The sequence below is a fragment of the Carlito syrichta genome, unplaced genomic scaffold (genome assembly GCF_000164805.1).
Source record: "Carlito syrichta isolate Samal-C Ts95f unplaced genomic scaffold, Tarsius_syrichta-2.0.1 Scaffold302918, whole genome shotgun sequence".
In the NCBI taxonomy this organism is placed as follows: domain Eukaryota; kingdom Metazoa; phylum Chordata; class Mammalia; order Primates; family Tarsiidae; genus Carlito; species Carlito syrichta.
Genome location: NW_007247014.1, coordinates 411,610 through 432,812, shown reverse-complemented (window position 1 = coordinate 432,812; position 21,203 = coordinate 411,610). Strand labels below are relative to the sequence as shown.

General features: G+C 40.7%; 1 protein-coding gene across 7 annotated transcripts in view; it reads left to right on the top strand.

Annotated features, from left to right (window-relative positions):
* The first annotated feature begins 11 nt into the window (after nucleotides 1-11).
* Nucleotides 12-21,203, top strand: part of TRIM9 (tripartite motif containing 9) — a 131,656-nt gene continuing 110,464 nt past the window's right edge. For all 7 annotated transcript variants that reach the window (XR_504242.2, XR_504243.2, XM_008057273.2 and 4 more), the window contains exon 1: nucleotides 12-844. Coding sequence is in view for 5 of the 7 variants with exons in the window: in XM_008057273.2 (XP_008055464.1) it covers nucleotides 23-844 (822 nt within the window). In the remaining 2 variants the exon portion in view is untranslated. The remainder of the gene's footprint in view (nucleotides 845-21,203) is intronic.

The following is a 21,203-nucleotide window of genomic DNA, read 5'->3' as shown; positions in this document are numbered from 1 at the left end:
CCTCGCTCCCGGACCGGTCCCCATGGAAGAGATGGAAGAGGAGTTGAAATGCCCCGTGTGCGGCTCCTTCTATCGCGAGCCCATCATCCTGCCCTGCTCTCACAATCTGTGTCAGGCGTGCGCCCGCAACATCCTGGTGCAGACCCCGGAGTCCGAGTCCCCGCAGAGCCGTCGGGCCTCGGGCTCCGGGGTCTCCGACTATGACTACCTGGACCTGGACAAGATGAGCCTGTACAGCGAGGCGGACAGCGGCTATGGCTCCTACGGGGGTTTCGCCAGCGCCCCTACCACCCCGTGCCAGAAGTCCCCCAACGGCGTCCGCGTGTTTCCCCCAGCGATGCCGCCACCGGCCACCCACCTGTCACCGGCCCTGGCCCCGGTGCCCCGCAACTCCTGCATCACCTGTCCCCAGTGTCACCGCAGCCTCATCCTGGATGACCGGGGGCTCCGCGGCTTCCCCAAGAACCGCGTTCTGGAGGGGGTGATTGACCGCTACCAGCAGAGCAAAGCCGCGGCCCTCAAGTGCCAGCTGTGCGAGAAGGCGCCCAAGGAGGCCACCGTCATGTGCGAGCAGTGCGACGTGTTCTACTGCGACCCGTGCCGCCTGCGGTGCCACCCGCCGCGGGGGCCCCTCGCCAAGCACCGCCTGGTGCCCCCGGCCCAGGGCCGCGTGAGCCGGCGGTTGAGTCCGCGCAAGGTGTCCACATGCACGGACCACGAGCTGGAGAACCACAGCATGTACTGCGTGCAGTGCAAGATGCCCGTGTGCTACCAGTGCTTGGAGGAGGGCAAGCACTCCAGCCACGAGGTCAAGGCCCTGGGGGCCATGTGGAAGCTACACAAGGTGAGCCCCGAGAAATCCCACCCCGCGCGCCTCCGGCCCTCGGGCTTTGCAGCAGACGGGCCCCCCGTTTTGCGCACAGCGCGTCCCAGCGGGAGCGCAGTGCAGGTGCCTCCGACGTTGACCTCCCCGGCCTGGTGCATTGCAGGAGGCGTGGGGGGACCCTACGCGACGCACGGGGAGTTGAATGTCCCCAGAGAGTCGGTGTAGGGATGCTCTAGAGCGGGTCTCTCGGGGCTCCCCCTCTCCGCGGCGAGTCTGCAGCGGGTGGCCGCCGCCGGTGCGTGGGAAGCGCTGCGTACCTGGGCAGAGCCGGGCGCTAGAGGCCAGGCGGGCTGCCAGCCGGGGGAGAGGGACGGGGCTGGGGGCACCGGGGTGGTAGGGGCGGTGGGGGCGGGACGGCGGGAAGCTGCGGTGGCTGGAAGGGCTGACGCCGGCGGAGGCTGGGGAACTTGGCGAGGGCGGAGAGGTGCCGCGGGCGGAATGCTGATGAGCCAGCGGTGGAGCAGGCCCGGCGCTCCCGCCAGGGGGAGAACGCGGGGTCCGGTGGCTGGCGCTCAAAAAGCGGCGGGGCGAGGCGAAGCCCGCGGTCGCCATGACAACGGGGACGGCAGGCTCCGGCCCTGGCCCTCCCAGGGGAGGGGGATCTGGAACTGGAGTGACAGGACCGGGGTTTGCCTGGAAGCCAGGCAGGTGCGTCTCCCAGGGAAACCCGCTCCTCCCAACGCCCCCACACCCGTTTCTTCCGGAGGCAGCCCCTTTCCTCTTCAGTGGTTGTATGTACAAACTTTGGGACACCTGTTACCAGATTTATCTTTCCAAACTCCTGGTCGCACCACTCCTCTGCTCAGAAACCTCCAGGGGTTCCCCACGTTTCTCGGACCGTCACTGGGAGGGTCTACCAGGACCTACGTTACCTCTTCCCCTTTGGCCTCCTCGACCTCATTGCTCCCCGCTCACTCCCTCACTGCAGCCACACTGCGCCTCAACCAACACCAGGCACCTTCCCATTCCCGGCCCTTTGCATTTGGTGTGGCCTCAGCCTGAGTTTCCCTTCCCCAGCACTCTCCAGTGTCGCACTCTCTTGCCTCTATCAGCTCTTTGCTCTAATATCACCTTTGCTGTGCCACCCACCCAGACCCCCCCAACTCCCTCCCAGCTTTATTTTTCTCAGAAGTACTTATTACTGTCCAGCACACTGTATGTCTTAATTATAATGTTATTTTTGTATTTCTCTAATGCGCCCCCCCCCACACACACACACCTCAGAAAATCAGCCTCATGAGGAAGGTCTTTATATTATTATGCCCACATTGCTTAGAAGGAAGGAGATCACTCTTGAGTGATGTGCAAACATTTGACTTTTTGACTCTGTAAATGATCCACTGAGTTGGGGATGGAGAGGGCAGGGCAGAGGTTCAGGATGACTGGAGGGAGGTTTTCTTTACATCACTGAGTTACACGCCCCAGGATGTGGCAGGACAGAGAAGGTGGTGTTCAGGCCTCCCCTGTGGCCCTACTAAACATTTTCCCAGTATTCCTTGGATACTAGAAAGGCTAGTTTTTGAGAACGGCCAGCCCTGGGGTAAAGGCTGGAGTGTTGGCATTTTATTTACAGTAAGAAAAAAATAAAATGTCACCATTTTCAGCTACCCATAAAGGTTTTCTCAACTCCCTATCCCAATTGAATGCGACTCATGTTTACAGTCATTGTATTTTGACATTAAAAATATATTAAACCACAACAATACTGATGGAGATTTAACTAAGCACAAATTTGAGCCACACAATCACTGTTTCTAAAACACATGAATTTAATTTTTTTAAATGACATTTAATCCCGAAAGCTTTCAAAACTTCAGCTCACAGTAAATTTTTTCTTCATATTTTGATTTCACTCTTAAACTACTAACTTTAGTCTATGTTGAATTGCCCTGCAAATTATCCATGGGACTAAGAAATTAATCACACAGTCTGGAAAAAGAACTTAGAGCCACAAGCTAATTAGGATGGTCAAACCACAGCATTATTTTTCTGTGACTAAGAGCCTTTACTTGATCCATTAAGACCAAAAGGAAGCTTTAAGTCTCTGTCAAGCCCCATGTGGGTTTAAAATATTAAACCATTTGTTTTATCAATAATAGAAGTTGTGAGTAGACACTCTGGTGCTGACTGGGCTGAAATTTGGAAATCTGTCTGCTAAAAAAGTAATGTTAAAACCTTTGAGACATGAGGTAAGTAGGCTAGAAGGCCATTTATTCTCTGACCTTTTGCACTTTTTTTTCCAAAACTGTAAGTAGGCATATTTTTTCAGTCAATATAAGGATTATTAAACTGCCAGAAGGATGACAGATTTAACATTCACTTGTCATCTGTTAGATGAACAACAAACATTACTCTCCCACCTAATTTTCTTAATAAGGAAGTTAATGGGTTACTGCTGATTTTCTCATGTAGTCTATGTTTTAGTTAGTGATACTTCTATCTCCACAAAAGCTTGTGGGCCAGAATTTCTATGCCCTTCAAAAATAAGAGAGCAAAGAATTGTACTAAGTAGGTCTCTCAAAGTTGGAGTTAGTTATCAACACAGTTTATTAATAGACCTGAAAAGTTTTCTTTCATGTTCTACCATATTAATCATTTCTACTGATAAAGAAAATTCTGTGAATAAGTAATTCCTGCAGGCGCAAGTCTTGATCTTACACATTTGAGACAAAATGGCTGAAGTTTACTTTTTAAATGATTTTATAAACAACTGGTTGAAATTTGTTCATTGACAATTGACCAAATGAAAATGTTTTTCAGATATTTATAGCCTTCAAAATTTGTGAGAAACTATGATACTTGAAGTGGTCTTACAAGTGAAATATCTGGTAACAGTTTTTATTTATTTAGCACTTGCTGTATTCCTTTATTCAACTTAGATTGATGTAAGAATGGCCACACACACAAAAATGATTTTGTAGATGATTTAAAATGGACAATTGAAAGCATTGCTATTACTTGCAGTTTTAAGCAGTTCATATTCCTAAATCCTAACACTGCCCTTGAATTCCTTAAGTGTTTTATCAATCACTGAGTCAGTAGTATATTTGCACCATTCTTTTGTGTTTGTGCTATTGAGCAAAGATTTTCTTTTCCTTTCTATCCTAAACACAATTCATTATGAATCTTGTCTCAAATGTTAATTCTCTCTTACCTTTTTTTAAAAATGAAGACTTGCAATTTAAGCCACATTTAAAAATAAATTGTCAGTTTATATACTTTCTTTTCTAAAGTATATTCTGAAAAAATATCTGCTTAGCTTTCTAGTGGCATCTCATTAAATATTTGTATAGCAAAGTGTGTTATATAATGCCTCTAAAATGATATTCAGTCAACTGTATAAAAATACATTATAATCTATATGTTCTATGGTAAATGTAGCAGGTAGCATCTGTTCGTGTTTTCAAATTTCTTTTGATTTACTTCTAGTACAATCAGAACATTCTGTGTGCAATGTAAACATTTTTACAGATATCAAGGAGAAGGTGACGGAGAAGACAGTTGTTCCTCTTTGTACTAAGGCATAATGGAAAGAACTAGAAGACAGGGGGTCTAGGTTCCAGGACTGATGATCGCACTTATTTTAGGAGACTTTAAGCAAGTCTTATAATCTCTCTGTACTTCCCACCTAAAAGGATATAAAGGAGTTAAAACTATATTTGTGGAAGAATTTTGAGAAAATAACTTGAATGTTTATAATTTATTAATTTCATTTCATACAACTGTGAAGTATTTGTGTACAGCAAAAGTCGGTGTTTCACTAGTCGACAACTATTGCATAAAAATCTCATTCCCCAACTAGGTGTCTTTGGTTTGCTCCTTTCAGAACACAGGGTATTGTCTGAAGCTGCCCCAAAAGACGGCCTCAAAGAGTAAGGCACATCCTCAGGAGTCTGGGGAGAATATTCATTTGAATTAAGTTCAAGGAATAAGAATCATACAATTTAATTTACTCGTACTATGTATTTCCATAGCAAAGCTAAAATGATAACTAATATGACTCAGTTTTCTTCAGACTCACCAATAAAGATATTATCACTTTGAAGTAGCAGAAATTGTTCTTCCTGTATATACCATGAAAAATGCTATTAATTGGAGTTTCAGGTCAAATCACAGTTTGCATAAAGTAAGAGACAATTATCACAACCATCTGTTATTGGGTAATAAGAAAAATGTACAGGCAAACATTGGCCTTACCATCAGTACAATAAATTGCACTTCCCTAACCTAAACAAGTTAATGGACTTTTCAAAGTGTGTATATGCATATAAGTTAACTTTAGCATAGAAAAGGGTAGAACCCACTACATGATAAATGTTTGAGAACAAAATAGTTCTAAATAAATTATTTTATCAGGAATTGTTTGTTGTAAGGAACAAAAATCCACTTAGATGATCTCAGAGAATTTCATGGGAAGGGAAACAAAACCAATTCACAAGGAGAATGAAACTGGAAAACTGGAAACTAAGTCCACTCTCTGTATTAGTCAGCTTGGGCTAACTTATGCTGCAGTAACAATCTTAATTACAACAACAGCATCTGATTTCTTGTGAATTACAACACAGCATCTGATTTCTTACTTGTGTCAATGTCCACTAAAAGCCCCCTCCGCCTTTTTTTTTTTTTTTTGGCTTTAGCTAGTTTTTGTTGGCTTGTTTGTGTTGGTAACCTCCAGTTACAGTTCTATAGGTCCTGACTGCCTAACCTCACTGACATTTTCTATGCACCTATCAATGCCTGATCAGCTATGGACACCTATCCAATCAACCCAAATGAGATAAATGAAGACATCAACTGTAAATGCTGAGAAATAAAGGCATTCTTTCTTCCCACTACAAGACAACATTAAGTCAACTGAGAGGCCCTAAAAGCATGTGAATTAACACACATAAGAATTTGTGTTTGAGAATTCTAGTTTTTATTAATTCTACATATAGTCTCTAGAATACTATGCTTAGAAGGCTGTTTTTCTGATGTCATAAATGCAAGTGGAGAGGCAATTTTGATTCAGTGAAGCAGAAATCATATCATATTTAATGCTGTCTACCCATTCACCACTGGGTAGCCTTTACTAGCCCTTTGACTGGTTTCTTCAACTAGTTTTATTGTGAGGTTGCTTACAAAGAGGCCTAAAGGAATTTTTTTAGCCAACTCTAAATTGCTCATTGTCTGTGATGATGACACTTTTAAGAGCATTAGGCCGGTCTGGGAGGTTCTGAAATCAAACACCTGTGAATAATCAATTTTGTTTGTTTTCAAAGACAAGAAGCCTCTGAAGATGTATATGAGCACTCTAGAATTCATTTTGCTTTGATCCATACTCTAGGTTAGAATTTCTCAAACTGTGTTCCCACTAATTTTCCATAGTTAAATTTAAGTTCGAGAATCTCCATTCTCAACATGCTCCTAGAAGTTCACATTGCACATTATTATTTCAATATACCAATACATCATGTAGCAAAGAAAACAATTTGATTCAACCAAGCATTTTCCAGACTTAAAACTTACTCAACTTTGGAAACTCTTGTTCACTAATCATTGCCTGAACGAATGTTCCCCAAATTTGTCACTCACAAAGAGTTTCCAAAATTGAATAACTTCTTGGCACTATCTGGCCTTCCAGCCTCCCCACTGAGCCCCTCTCTTCCTGTCCACCAGGCTTGCCCTTAGCCAGTTTCTTAGACCAGACCTTCAGATTCTCTAACTGCCCTTGCCAAGCCAAGCTTGGCGAACCAGCCTCAGTAGCCTTAGACCAGAGCAGCTGCCAACCAAGAACTTGATGCTGCTCTCACACCCACCAGATACAACCTGCCCCAGCAGCATCCCTACCCTGACTGGGTTGAATTGCAGATACTCTTTATTTAACTGTAGAGAGGGTGTTTTCTTCATTTTCACTGATCAATTTTAAGCTGAAAAAGCAAGAAAACTTTCTTGGGTTTCTAGTCATTAATAAAGAAACATCGTTGACTTTTCCCTCCTCCTCAACACACCAGTCTCTAGAAACTCATCCATTCCATGTTGTCCACTCCTGCTTGTACTCCACGGTTTGAAATAGATTTGATCATCTCAATCCCCTTCTCTCCCACAGTTTGGTCCCAAACTATATTCCCATCCCCATCTTCTGTGTACCTCACCCTCCTTCCTCGCTGCCATATCTGTGTTCTAACACTGAGCATCCTCCCACTATATTAAAATTACTTATGTTACACTCTTCCACTAGACCTTAATAACTCAATGTCATAGACTGTTTCTTATACATCTTCTTTTACTCTATTTCTGTCCTTAGTAGATGTTAGATAAAGGTTGGGTCAATGAAGAAAGTAATCAGCAAAAGGAAAATTAATGATTTAATCCAGTATTTTAGCTTTTTCATATTAGCTTGACAGTAATCATTAAATTTGAAAACCTTTATTTCATACTTTTTTCTGAAATGTACGGAGCACTTACTGTGTGCCAGCACTGTTCTAAACCTTTTACAACATTTTCTCATTTAATCTTCAAAATTCACACATCTTCCTATGAGAAAACTGGAGCTCAGAAAGATTATAAAATCACACCAGTTTTAATTGGCAAAGCCAGGGTTTGAATTCAGGCTGTCTGACTCTAGAGCTCATGTATTTAGCTGCTATTCTGTCCTACTTTCTGATAAGCCAAGAAATATATGACCTCCAAAGCACAGTTTATGTCCTTATAAACTACAATGACATGACAAATACCAGAGTCCTTTAGTTCTCATATATGAAGATAACTGAGAAATTAAGAGTCATTTTTCTCCTAAATTTCCTCAGGATTAAATAAATTTCGAGAAGAAAATATGGAGTGGGAGGAAAGGAGAGACAAAATGTATATTGAGTATTCTATAGACCGTGTATATCATCAGAGGGTACAGACCAAATTGCCTTGTAAGGGGGTCCATCCTGCCTCCCTGTCAGAACTAATGACAGATCCACAGTAAGGTTTCATCAGCTTAGCCATGGAGTCATTGTCCATATTCCAGCAAAATAAGGCACCTTAAATTTTTCAGACAAAAAAACAATAAGCCGGTTTTTAAGATAAAAGTGGTACGCAGGCATTTTAAGTATATTTATTTCTACAGATCAAAAAATTTATAGTTGAAAGCACAACGATATGTTTAAATCTGTAAACAAGTCTCTGTTCTTTGTGTACTTTCAGCTTTTTCTTGTACTTTTTGCCTATGTAGTTAAAAGATAGTATGTATCTTTCAACTCAAGAGTAGATTTTTGACCCACCTTTCACCATAAATATGAAAAGGAATATATGAGCTGGAAAAGGCTGCTGTTGTTGAAAGATGGATTTAAGCACTGCCAACTAAAATTGTTTGTCATAAGCCTTGCATAGAATCAGAACTGTGTGTTTTATACTAACAGCTCTGATCAAAGAAGAAACTGTTCCTTAAAGAGTTAGCTTTGGAAATAGAACACTAAACATTATTCTTGGTGTGGGAATAGCCACCTTCTGTCAGGAATACACATAGATGATTAATTCTCATCCACGGCTGATTTATTCATATGACGTTGATTTTTCAGCCATATAGCATCAATTCAGCTTTATTGAGATTTTTGAGTTTTTTTTGTAATTCCCTCTTACTCATACTTTGCCTGAAGCCTGCATTTTAAGAAGTAACTGTTTGGTCAGGTCACGTCTATAATCCCAGCCCCTTGGAAGGCTGAGGCAGGAGGATCGCTTGAGGCCAGGTTTGAGACCAGCCTGAGCAACATAGTGAGTCCCCTTCTTTACAAAAAAAAAAAAGCTTTTAAATAGCCAGGTATGGTGTTGCATGCCTATAGTCCTAGTTACTGGGGAGACTGAGGCAGGGAGATTATTGAGCTCAAGTGATATAGGCTGCAGCGAGCCATCATCATGCCACTGCACTCCACCCTGGGTGGCAGAGCAAGACCCTGTCGCTACAAAAAGAAGCAGTAACTGTTTGACATCAAATACTCATCACTCATTCCCATGCTCCAGGAAAAGCCTGAGAGGGGATAACACTGCTCTGATGTGTGCTATCGGTCTAAGACATTATCTAGTCTCTGAACAAAGTAGGTTGCAGAGAGGAGTAATGTGAATATGAAGAATTAAACCTGCTTAGAGCAGGTCATCATCACAGGTGTTGTGATTTCATAGGAAGCAAAGTGGTCAGATATACACGGCTCAGCTATAACTCCCCCAAAACCAAAGAGAAATGACTCTATAATATAATCGACCTCTTTGGATTGCATTTTAGTTTCTTTCCATCCATGCAAATAGCCAACAGCTGGTTTTACTACAGATATGTGTATTCCATTACCTAGGACGACTGATAATATTTATGCCATCACCAAGTCACATCAATTCATGACTGATAAAATAGTGTCACTTAGGCTATGGCATATTCCCCGCGGCACCTATGATATGTTATCCCAAGAGCATTAGTCACTTAAAATCCAATGTAAAATCAAACTTCCATTCAATCTAATACATCTTACATGGCACAGATAAATCCATAGAGCTTTTAACAAGCAGTTATGATTTATTTTATTGACCATCAATCATCTAGTCAAGTCTTAGTAAGGATACATGATAAACAACCTTCAGCACACAATCAATGCAGTCTGAGGAAGCATGATATTTACACACTACCTTTATCTGGCCACCTTCTGCCATTATTAAAGTTAGTCTACCACTGGTAGAACTAAAATATCATTCAGTATTAGTAACTAAGTTATTAATCATTAATAATTAATTACTTTCTACTTTGAAAACTAAGAAAGATGGAATATAGAAACTCGTATGAGCACTGAACTTCAGGGCTGGCTTCACCAAGCTCCACAAGCAAGGATACAGAATATAACTGTCATTCCCTAATCGTTCACAAATGGCACATTTGCACCTGGATTAGTACGTGGATTTCTGATTGCTCTGGTCACTGCATATGTTTTTAAGCGTAGAAACGTTTGAATTGACTTGTAAGCTCCTGTGACATAGGTACAAAACATATTACTAAAATGATTGATATCAACTGGCAAACCAGCGAAGTATTTCGCATGAATTTTTAAAAACCATCAAGTTAAAAAGAAAATGAATACTTCCAGCATGTAGAATATCCTAAATTCTTGTTTATTTGGCATTCATTATTTGATGTGCTACTAACACAACATTCTGAAATTGCTATAATTATTTCAGAGGGGTTGAGTGATTGCCTAGAATCCACAGCTTGACAAAGGCAGGGCTTAAATCTAGACTTGTTTAACTCTTAAGTCCACACTCTTTCCCATTGTACCACACTAAATACTATTTTGATTAAAATGTATCTCAGGGTGTCAGAGGTTCACATTATTTGTAATTGTGCTCATATTTAGTCACTGACTGTACATTTTATATTGCACCCAAAATCTAAAGCCCTCTGGCATCTCCACATGGATGTATCACAACTGCCTCACACCCAGGATGCCCAGATCTGGATTCATCCTCTTGCTCTACTTTGTATCTCATAGATTTCCTCCTCTTACTTTTTGAATAGGAACCAAAGAGTATAAGCATCTTACTTCTGCAGACTGGTAAGTGTTGATGCAAAGTATTTAAAACTAAGACTCTCAAATGAAATACTTAACACCTACACATATTTCAAAAATGTAGGCATTAGAAAAAGTAAACATTCATTCACTTAATGAAGAAAAACGTCAAGTCTAGAGTCTCAAAGTAGAAAGTGAGAAGGAATCTCAGTAAAGTTTTCTTTAATAATTTTTGACCACTGATTATATTCCAAATACCCAATGTTCTAGGCACTGATTATTGTATTATAATTTCCATACATTAACCAGTGGAATTCCCACAGTGACTCTGTGAGGCAGGTACTATTATTACTCTCATTTTACAGATGAGGAATCTGAGGCTAAGAAACCAAGAAGCCCGAGGTCACAGTTCAGTACCGGAGCCAAGTTTTCCCCTTGAAGAGTCAGACTCCAGACTCTGAGTCTTAACCTCTATAACCATTATTACTATACAAAGAGATCCTACATATAGATCCTTCAGATAGCTTTGTTCAGGCTTCTCACAGCCAGAGGTAAGGTTGCTTGCTTTTGTATGGGAATAGCAAGTCACTTTGCCATTGTGTTGTGTGTGATAGAACTCACAGAACATAAAAATTTACTCTTTTATTATTTTTTATATTGATATTTTCTTTATTTGGGGTAAATGCATTTTGTGTCCTTCAGTATTTTCAAATGACATGTTTTCCCCATTTTGTCAACTGATAACAAGTACCTGAAAATCGTATTCATATTCATCCTTTTAAACAGTAGAACAGGCCAGATATCGTTTATTAAAATATGTTCTTTACAAACAATTTTGCCTCAGTTTTGAAAAATGGCAAATACATTTTAAAAACTGTAACACTGTCATGAGATTGCAAATATCACTTTATGAAATTATAAAGAAGTAAAATTGTAAAAACTATGAAATATCTTCATTAAGTTTTCACATACAAAAATATATTTCTTATTGCAACACTGAACAGTAAGACCACAATACTTGAAGGAGAGTTTGAGATACACATGTTTTGAAACTTGTTGAAAATATTAGCATAAATAAATATCAAAACTGGTCACACTATTTAAACCAAATAAAACGTATTAACTTACATGTTTAAAAGACTATTATCAGAAACTTTCCTTCAGAAGTCATAATGTTTTTCAAGTATAAATTATAGTATGCATGGTGCCCATGAAAACATAAATATCTGTTTATAGTATGATATAATATTTTTACTTTCTCGCCATATCTGATGGTAAATTATTCTGATGATTTTGCCCCATGTGGTTCTGGTTGGCATCTTTATTATTGCTTTTAAAATCTATTTGATCTTCTACTGGTTGTATCTCTGGGAGAGGCTCATTATTCGGTGCACTTTTCTGATTTATTAATAGCATCCTTTTGAGCAGGAAAAACTTCTTGGATGTTTTTATGTCTTTACTTGGTATTGATTCATTATTTTCCAGGACTTCTGAAGAACTGCTCTTTGCATTATCAGGCATATTTCCTTTTGTGTTTTCATTGTATCCATTAATGATGTGTTCCTTTAGATTGACGTTTTCTTCCTTTTCGATGGTTTTATGTGAGCTTTCACTGGTTCTTTCTGACTCGTCTGTCTCGTGGCTGTCATCTGCAGGAACATTTTCATTGTCTCCCATAGTTTTCTTCTCATTTTCCAGATTTCAGCATTAATTTCCTCACACATGTTTTCTGATTCTTCTTTGGTTTTTGAAGATTCACGATCCTTTTGTTTTTGAACTGGCAATACTCTTTTAAAGTGTATAATGCCAGTAGGTTTTAGGATACTCATTCACAGAGTTATGCAATCAGCACCACTATTTAATTCCAGAAGGTTTTCTTCACCCCCAAAAAGAAGCCCCATACCTGTTAACAGTCACCACCCCACTCTATCCCCAACTCCTGGCAACCACTGATGTACTTTCGGTCTCTATGGATTTACTTTATCAGGATACTTCTCATAAAGGAAGTAATAAAATATGTGACCTTTTGTGTCTGTCTTCTTTCACTTAGCATAATATTTTCAAGGTTCATCTACCTTATGGCATGCATCAGTACTTCATTCCTTTTTATAACCAAATAATATTCCATTGCACTGGATATACCACATTGTGTTTATTCATTCATCGGTTGATGGACATTTGAGTTGCTTCCATTTTTGGCTATTGGGAATAATGCTGCTATCTACAAGTTTTTGTGTGGACATGCGTTTTCAATTATCTTGAGTATTGTGGTATAATAAAAATATATTCTGTCTTTGTCCTTGGTTCCTGGCCCAGAGCTCCTAAAACCCTTGGGATTTCTTGAGTGATGAAAATATCTTTTGACAAGGCCTGAGTCATTGCTAATGAGGTGACTCGGGATGGGGCTCCCAGATAGCCTCAGGGTCATTCGACAGAAATAACCAACTGTGAGATTAGAGAGTAGGGACTTTCAGCCCTACCTTCTGGCCTCCAACCCTCAGGGAGGAGAGGGAGGCTGGAGACTGAGTTCTCTAGAAACTCTTGAACAACAAGGTTCTCAGAGCTTCCCAGTTAGTGATCGCTTGGAGATACAGGGAGAGCAGTGAGCTCGGAGAGGGCGTGGAAGCTCTACCCATCTCTTTCATTTGACAGTTCCTGAGTTGTATCCCCCATCATCAACCAGTAAATATAAGTAAAGAGTTTTCCTGTGTTCTGTGAATCGTTCTAATCAAGTCAGATAGAAATGTGGGTAGCCTGGGGACTCAGGACTGGCAACTGGTATCTGAAGTGAGAGCAGTCTTGTGGGACTAATTCTTTAAACCTAAGGAACCTAACTCTAGGTTGATTGTGCCAGAATAGGATTGAGTTGTAGGATACCTACTGGCATCAGAGAATTGAAGAATCACTGAAGTGTATATCTAGAGGTGGAATTGCTGAATCGTATGCCAACTTCATGCTTAACACCTTGAGGAACCGTCCAATCGTATTGCAATACAGCACATCTTACATTCCCACCACCAGGGAATGAGGGTTTCAGTTTCTCCACATCCTCACCAACACTTTTTATTGTCTGTCTTTTGTATTATGGCCATTCTAGTGGATGTAAAGTGATGTCTCATGGTGTTTTTGATTGGTGTTTCCCTAATGACTAGAGACGTTGAGAAATTTTTCATGTATCTTTTTAAAGAGAAATGTCTGTTTAAATCCTTTGCCCGTTTTTTAGTTGGGTTTTTTTGTTTTTTGCTAAACTGTAAGAGCTGAACATTTATTCACTTTTAAAATGGAAGAGACAGAGATATAAGCCTTTCATCTCTCAGAGGCACCCACAGGAAGGAAAAAGCAGGCACATAGCTGAGTGTGCAAAAAACACACACACACACACACAAAAACTAATCAAGACTAGCCCATCAGGACCTACTGCAAATTCCTTGTCCAGTAACCCCTAATAAACCAATTCTGAGACAGAGCCTGTATAAGGTAAGTCTTTGACAAACAGGAAACAGAAAAGTCCAAAAGCAGGGGGAGGAAATAATTTAATTATCAAGGCTCCTGAATATAGCAGCTGTTCCTCTTCCTCCTTACCCCATGTTCCACTTCTGACTTTGGTAATGGAGTTCATTTTCAGTCAAATTCCAATGATGCTAGGGTTTCTGTTGCTTAAGGGTTATCATTGTGATACTCAAAAAAGTCACTTTAGGGTGTCAAAATTGTGGGCTCTTCCTTTACATTTGACAGTCATGAAATGGGACACTACATCTTAGAGATTGTTTGCCCAACCTTCTCTAAAATCAAAAAAAAAAATGTCAGAACATTAAATTACCAAAGTCACACAGTGCCTATTGCCAAAAACACACTTTGGTTTTTTTCAGAATTTACGAGAATTCTGAACATCGAAGATCCCATTTTGGTTGTTTCTCTCTCTCTCTCTCTCTCTCTCTCTCTCTGTATGTGTGTGTGTGTGTTCAATAAAGCTCAATTGAAGCAACTATTCTCCCTTTTGGGGACTCCCTTGTGCTCTCAGACACCAACAGTCACAGGGGTTTTTTCTTCTATAGTCCATGTCTACAACGATCAGAGTTTACATTAATCTTGTCTTCTTTCTTTAAGGTGTAAGTATATATGCCTTTACTCTTGAATTAATGTTCCTTCATTATAAGCTATGTATTCTTTTTTTTAAAACCATTGGTTTTCAGTAGACAGTGCCTTTGCTCAAATGATCAATCTCTTGGTAAGGAATTTCTGCGTGAGTCTAGAAAAGAAAAAAATTGTAGATCTTAGGTTTTGCTATGCTCTCCCACAGAAAGCGCTGTTATGTTGTAGTATGACTATGCCCTTTGATTGGCTCAACCATATAGTTAGCTAACTTTCTTGGCACCTTACTGACCTCTTCATTCCTCCCCTCTCCTGTGAATCTTCAGGCTTCTTCCTAGCTGCCTGCAAGCACAGCTTTGGTTCCAAGACATGTCCTTTTCTTCCTGGTCATCTCCATGGCTTGCACTAACCAGTGTTTATCCAGTCTGCTCATCCAACTACAGAGCCTTGACCAGGAAGTTCGAGGAAGTGTCTCTGCCTAGGCCATGACATGTGCACCCTCTACCTTTCCCAGCCCTGGCTTCATTCCCACTGAAGGTCCCAGTGCTGTCACTTCCTCAAATCACACCTCGTGGGTAGCAGCTTCGGGGCTGGCACTGATCCCAGCAGTACATTATTGTAATGTACTTGGCCAATAACCTGTGATGTTAAAATAAGATTACAATATACACATCTAGGTTGTACAAAAATGCACTCATGTAACTCTTTTCTTTTGAAACATGCTATAAAATGATTTAACTAAATGTAAACAAAGAATCATTGACAGATAGCCACCACAGAAATGAAATATAATGGGTTTTAGTAGAACTTGGAAGCTCTGCTTACATTGAGGGCAGAAAGTAAAGAATAATTTATAAATTTTATCTAAAAAAACAGAAAAGGAATGAATTAATAGGTAGGAGATTATTACCCAATTTGGAGGTCAGCCAAAGACTGGCCAATTACTGTCTTCTGAGTGGAGCCAAAAAGCTCAGTTATATTCTAGTTTCACTCCCTTAAGTCTTCTATTCACTTTTATAGGAACAAAGTCATCATTTTATCATTCACATTATTTAATTTGCATGTTATGATGGCTTTTGGGTTATTGTTAATTATTAAGTTTTTTGAAACTCTGTATGTACAAAACGTTATTGTGAAATAGCCATAAAAATTAACTGAAAATATTTTTTATTTTTAAAATAAGTTTTATTGTGTATATTTGAGTTTTACAACCTGATGTTATGAAATACATACAGATAGTAAAGTGGTTACTACAGTGAAGCCGATAAACATATCTATCATCTCACATAGTTATGTTTTTGTGTGACAAGAGCAGCTAAAATCTACTTATGTAACAAAAATCTCTAATACAATATAATTTTGTTAATTACAGTCTTCATGTTGTATGTTGTATCTCTAGACTTGTTCATCTTCCATATCTGCTATTTTGTATCATTTGACCTACATCTCCCCATTTCTTCCCCCACCTCAGACCATAGTAACCACTGTTTTATTCTCTATCTCTGTATATGATACTTTTTTAAAAAGATTCTACATAAATGAGATCATGCAATAGTTTTCTTTTTGTGTCTGAATTAATTCACGTAGCACAATGTCCTCCAGATCCATCCACATGTGGCAAATAGCAAGATCTCCTTCTTTTTAAAGGCTGAATAATATTTCATTGGGTACAAAAATATTCCATTTTGCATCACAATAAAGGAATACCTGAGGCTGAATAATTTTTAAAGAAAAGAGGTCTATTTTGGTTCATTGTTCTGCAAGCTGTATAAGAAGCATAGTGCCAGCATCTGCTTCTGTTGAGTCCTCAAGAAGCTTACAATCATGGCAGGAGGCAAAGAGGGAGCTGGTGTGTCGCATGATGAGAGTGGACCCAAGACAGAGAAAGGGGGGAGGTCCCAGATTCATTTTAACAACCAGATCTTGTGTGAACTCACTACTGCAAGAGGGCACCAAGCCATCTAAACCATTCATGGGAGATCCACCACATTGGACCAAACACCTCCTACCAGGCCCCACCTCCCACACTGGGGATCAAATATCAACATGAGATTTGGAGGGGATAACAGCCAAACTATATATATAGTTATATACTTTCATACATGTATATGTGTGTGTGTGTGTGTGTGTGTGTGTGTCTATATACATATATATATAAAATATTTTCTTTATTCATTTGTCTGTCAACAAACACTTAGGTTGCTTCCATATCCTGGCTATTGTGAATCCCAGTGTTTTTAGAGAAAGTATTTAATTTGAATATCTGAAAAGATTGATATAAAATTTGCATAAATGTTGGATTTGAATATTAATTTCATTTTATATTTGTTTATATCTCATTATTTTCTTCAGTCATTAAATCATACTTAGCAGTGGCATGCTATATCCACTGCATATTTTTCTGCCCTAAGATTCCTTCATCTTCCCAGCCATGTTAAGGAATTTAGATGAACTGTTTTCAGAGCTCCATCCCTATTGTAACTACCTCAAGGCCCAACATAGGCTAAGTGAAGCCCTTAATATTGTTGATTGAAGTTCAAGATACTGGCAGTGAGACCCTGGGCTGTTGAGGAGGTACAGAGCTCCAGGTTTACTTGGCTGCTCAGTTGGGAAGTTCACACAATGAGGGAGATTTCTAGTTTGACTCTGTAAGCAAAGCACCTTTATGTGCCCAGAAAGAATAATGGGTAATTGTTACACAGATAATGTTGTGTGACCGTTTTAATTCCCAGACTCCTCTGAGAAGAACTGGTTCTTAGAATATATTGAAACCAAGGTCATGGAACAGCTGTTGCTGGAACAGGATTTGCTGGGCAAACTATGTTATGAGATGTGATTTCATTATGATATCTTTTCCACTATGGACTTTTCTTTGATTTAACTTTGGAGCTCATTAGAATTGGGTTAGAAAGGAGGGCTTTGTGCATGTTGAAGCTAAGAATGAGGGTCAGGACTTAAGTTTGGCAGCTCATGGTCGCCTTACCACAAACCTTAAAGCACCCCATCTCGATCACCATGTCACCTACAGGGAGCATGAGACTCCATCCTTCCAGCTCCTAAAAGCAGTTGAATATGTATGCCTTGATGCAATAGCCAAATCAGTGCCTGTTGGTTGACCACAAAGGATGACAATCGTCTTGACACTGTACATAAGCTTGGGGACTCTAAGATGCACAGCAGAAATCCAGGTTAACAGATAGCAGAATATGAGAAACAGGAAATAGAATGAGCACAGCAGAAATGCAAAAACTATTCTCTGGTTAAGCCATTTTAAAGCAAGCGCCAGAATGAAAGGTAGGACCAAAGGGCTAGCACCCAGCTGAAGCATTGGGCAGTTTATTGGTATAGGGCCAGGAGAGCTGAATTCTTCTCCACCGTCTACTATCCAGACAACACAATTGAGGAGTTAAGAATATGGGCTGGTAGCTTGTGGGGAGAGGGCAGAATGGTGGTTAGCTGTGAACTTTGGTAAGTTTCTTGACCTCTCTGTGCTATGGTTTTCTCATTTGCAAAATGGAGATAATCATCAGACCAGCCTCCAAGGATTGTTGTGAGAATGAAAGAATGGTAGACACAAAGCTCTTGGAACAGTCTGCCCAGAATAAGTTCCTGATTATTGTGAGCTGTTGGTACCTGTTAAATGGTGCCAGGAATTTCTTCCTGGACCCAAGGTGGTGATGAGGACTGGGTGAGAAAATGAATGTATGAGAAAGCTTTTGGCAATCCATCCACGTTTGTACTCAGAGTGGGTATCTATGCAGATAGAGGGACGCACAAAGAGAATGACTGAAGAGAGTAACTGAAATAAGGAGAGAATGACTGAAATGCTAATAGCTGGTTCCCTTCACATGAGGATTCTTCTCCTGGAAATTAGGGAAAGTCAAGCTGCCAAAGACATAGTACCTTTCCCAGCGCAAGCAGAAGATGAAGGAATGAAGAATAAGGGAGGTCCAGGAGACAAAGTCTCTAGCAGGAGGTCATGACAGTCCTTTTGAGTCACTCCTAACCTTGAAAACCTACCATTCCTTGACAAACTTGAGGGGGAGCAGTACATTTTGAGAAAGAACTCAGGCTTTGAAGCCTGAAAACCTCACCTTCTTCATTTGCTTGAGTGTCTCTTGGTAAGTTATTGAACCCATCTGTGCCTCAGTTTCTCATCTGTGAAACAGGCAACACACTACCTCCTAGAGTTGCAGAGTTGGTGCAATGAAATCATCTTTGAAAAGTGACGCATTGGCAGGTCTAAATAGCTTTTTTTCTCAAAGTTCATTCTGCCATTTGTATTAGTGTCCCAGTACCCTTGCAGATATTAGGAATATATCGGGGGGAAAAAAGGAAATAATAAATGCAATTTTGTCTAGTGAAACATTAGTTGAATTCCTGCTGTAATCTCCTTTTTGGCTGTATGTTCTCTGAAAGGAGAGCCCGCAACCGATTTTTTTACATCCAGTGGGTTTTGCACCCAACAAAGGCAGAAGTTGGATTGGTCAGAAGGTGGCCAAGAGCAATGAGAAATCCAGATGGATCAGACCAAGTACCTGCCTTGGGAAGTCTCAAGAGCTAGGGCAGTTCAGGCATCCCCACTGTCATTTTTAATTCCTCAAGGACTGTCTCAAGGTTCCCCGACTCACACAAGGTCTCTGGGTATTTGGAAATAACACAGCCAACTGTGTCAAGGAAAGCAGCAAAAATGGAAAAAAGAGGGACAGGCAACAAGCTACTAAGGAAAACTTCCAAAATGCAGCCCCAAGTGGGTAGGTTCTTCTGAAAACTTGATGTAAGCTAAATTAGATCAGAAGTGTCCTGGAGCTATTTGCAGCATAAAGAAATCTTTGGTGTATATCTTTCAAATGTAAATACATGTTGCAAATCCACGTTGTCTAGACTCCAGGACACCAACCATTTACTAACAGGCCTAAAACAAAATTTTTTTCCCCTAGGAAAAAGCAATCAAAAGAAATACGTATTTCCCTCTTATACTGTGTCTTGGACTCAGGGGCTATGGAAAAAAAAAAAAAAGAAATACATAAAAGAATGGTTAGATGCACCCCAATTTCAGAAACAGCAACATGGAGTAGGAGTGGAGGTGGAAGTCCATCAAGGAATGGGACAGTGGGGGCTAAGTAGAATAGAAAAAGCCAGAGACACAGAGTTCAAGGCCAAGTTGGATCCTGTGACTGTCTCCTAGGGTGAACTATTGAACTCCTCTGGAGCTCCAGCTTCTCGCCTATAAAATAAGGATGTGGGATTAGATGAGAGCTGAGGTGCCAGCCAGTGGCAGGTTTAATTGGGATCTAGAGATAGGGATGTTTCTTTGCCTCGTTTTCCAACAATAATCTCTTTGGATAAAACTGTCCACTGCCTGCTGCTTGTGCCTGTGTGAAGAGACGCTTTACATTTTTCTCCTGTTCCAAGTTTCTCAGCTGGGGCTTCGACATTTTAGGATCAAAGGGAAATAAACCAGGTAGCGGCAGCATCTTCCATTCCCTTCATTTTACCTGCGCCTTGCAAGGGCCCCGGAGTCTCCCGCAACCTGGTGGGCCCCTGTGAGGGCAGTAGAATGGCACCGGGTAGAATGACAGCTAAGTGTAGAGAGGAGAACACACGCTGACCGGCTTTGAGCTTTGCTTCCCTGTGCCATATGGAACCACCCACTGGCGAATCTATAATAACCCTCATCTGCTGATGACACTCATTGTCATTTCCTTGCAGGGAAGGAAAAGGGTGGAGGAAAAGGGGCGGGAGGGTCAAGAAGTGATAAAAAAGCTGTTTTTTGACTATTTGATTCCTCAAAAGAGGAATAGAAAAAAGATTCGATTGAGAGGAATAAAAGGTGGGTGGGGTGCGGTGGTTGGTGACTGTAATCCCAGCACTTTGGGAGTCTGAGGCAGGAGGATCACATGATTCCAGGAGTTCAGGACCAGCCTGGGCCACATAGCAAGACTCTAACTCTTAAAAAAAAAATTTTTTAGCCAGATGCGGTGGTATGCTCCTGCAGTCCCAGCTATTTGGGAGACTGAGGAAGGAGGATCACTTGAGCCCAGGAGTTTGAGGTTGCAGTGAGCTGTCATTATGCCACCGCACTACCGCACTGGGTGACAAGAGTGATACCCTGTCTCTAAAAAAAAAAGATGAAAACACAATGGAAAACTATGCTTATCACTCCCCATCAGGGAAATCTTGAGGACTGAGTTGTGATGTGAACCTGGCCTATGAGTTCTTTCTCCCAGGGCAAGGACCAGTGCTGAACTTCTCACAGCAGGAATGTATTATCATTTTAGGTGACAAACTCTTCCATTTTCAATGAAGATTCTGTTGTTTTAAATGCAGGTGACTGTTTTTATTGTTGTTATCATTGCTGTGATTCGGTGGCTAATTTGCTGTTGTCATTGTCAATAGCAGTGTGCTGGTAAACATGGAACGCCCTGAGTAGCATTTGCCACGGCTGACTTCAGGCCACCTGAGGTCGCCGACCTTGGCATTTAGGAGAGTAATCGTAAGCCAACCACAACACGCCATGGCTTGAGGTTAACTCTTTAGCTTTACATTAGATGGGAGGAACTGCCAGTTGCACGTTTTCTTAAATTATTTCTAAAATTGTTTAAGCCTGTAACTGCAAAAGAAAAACCAACAAAAAAGATATATAAATTTTTCATGTAGAAGTCACAAATGTGCAGCTCAATGAGTTTCCACAAGCTGATCATACCTGTGTA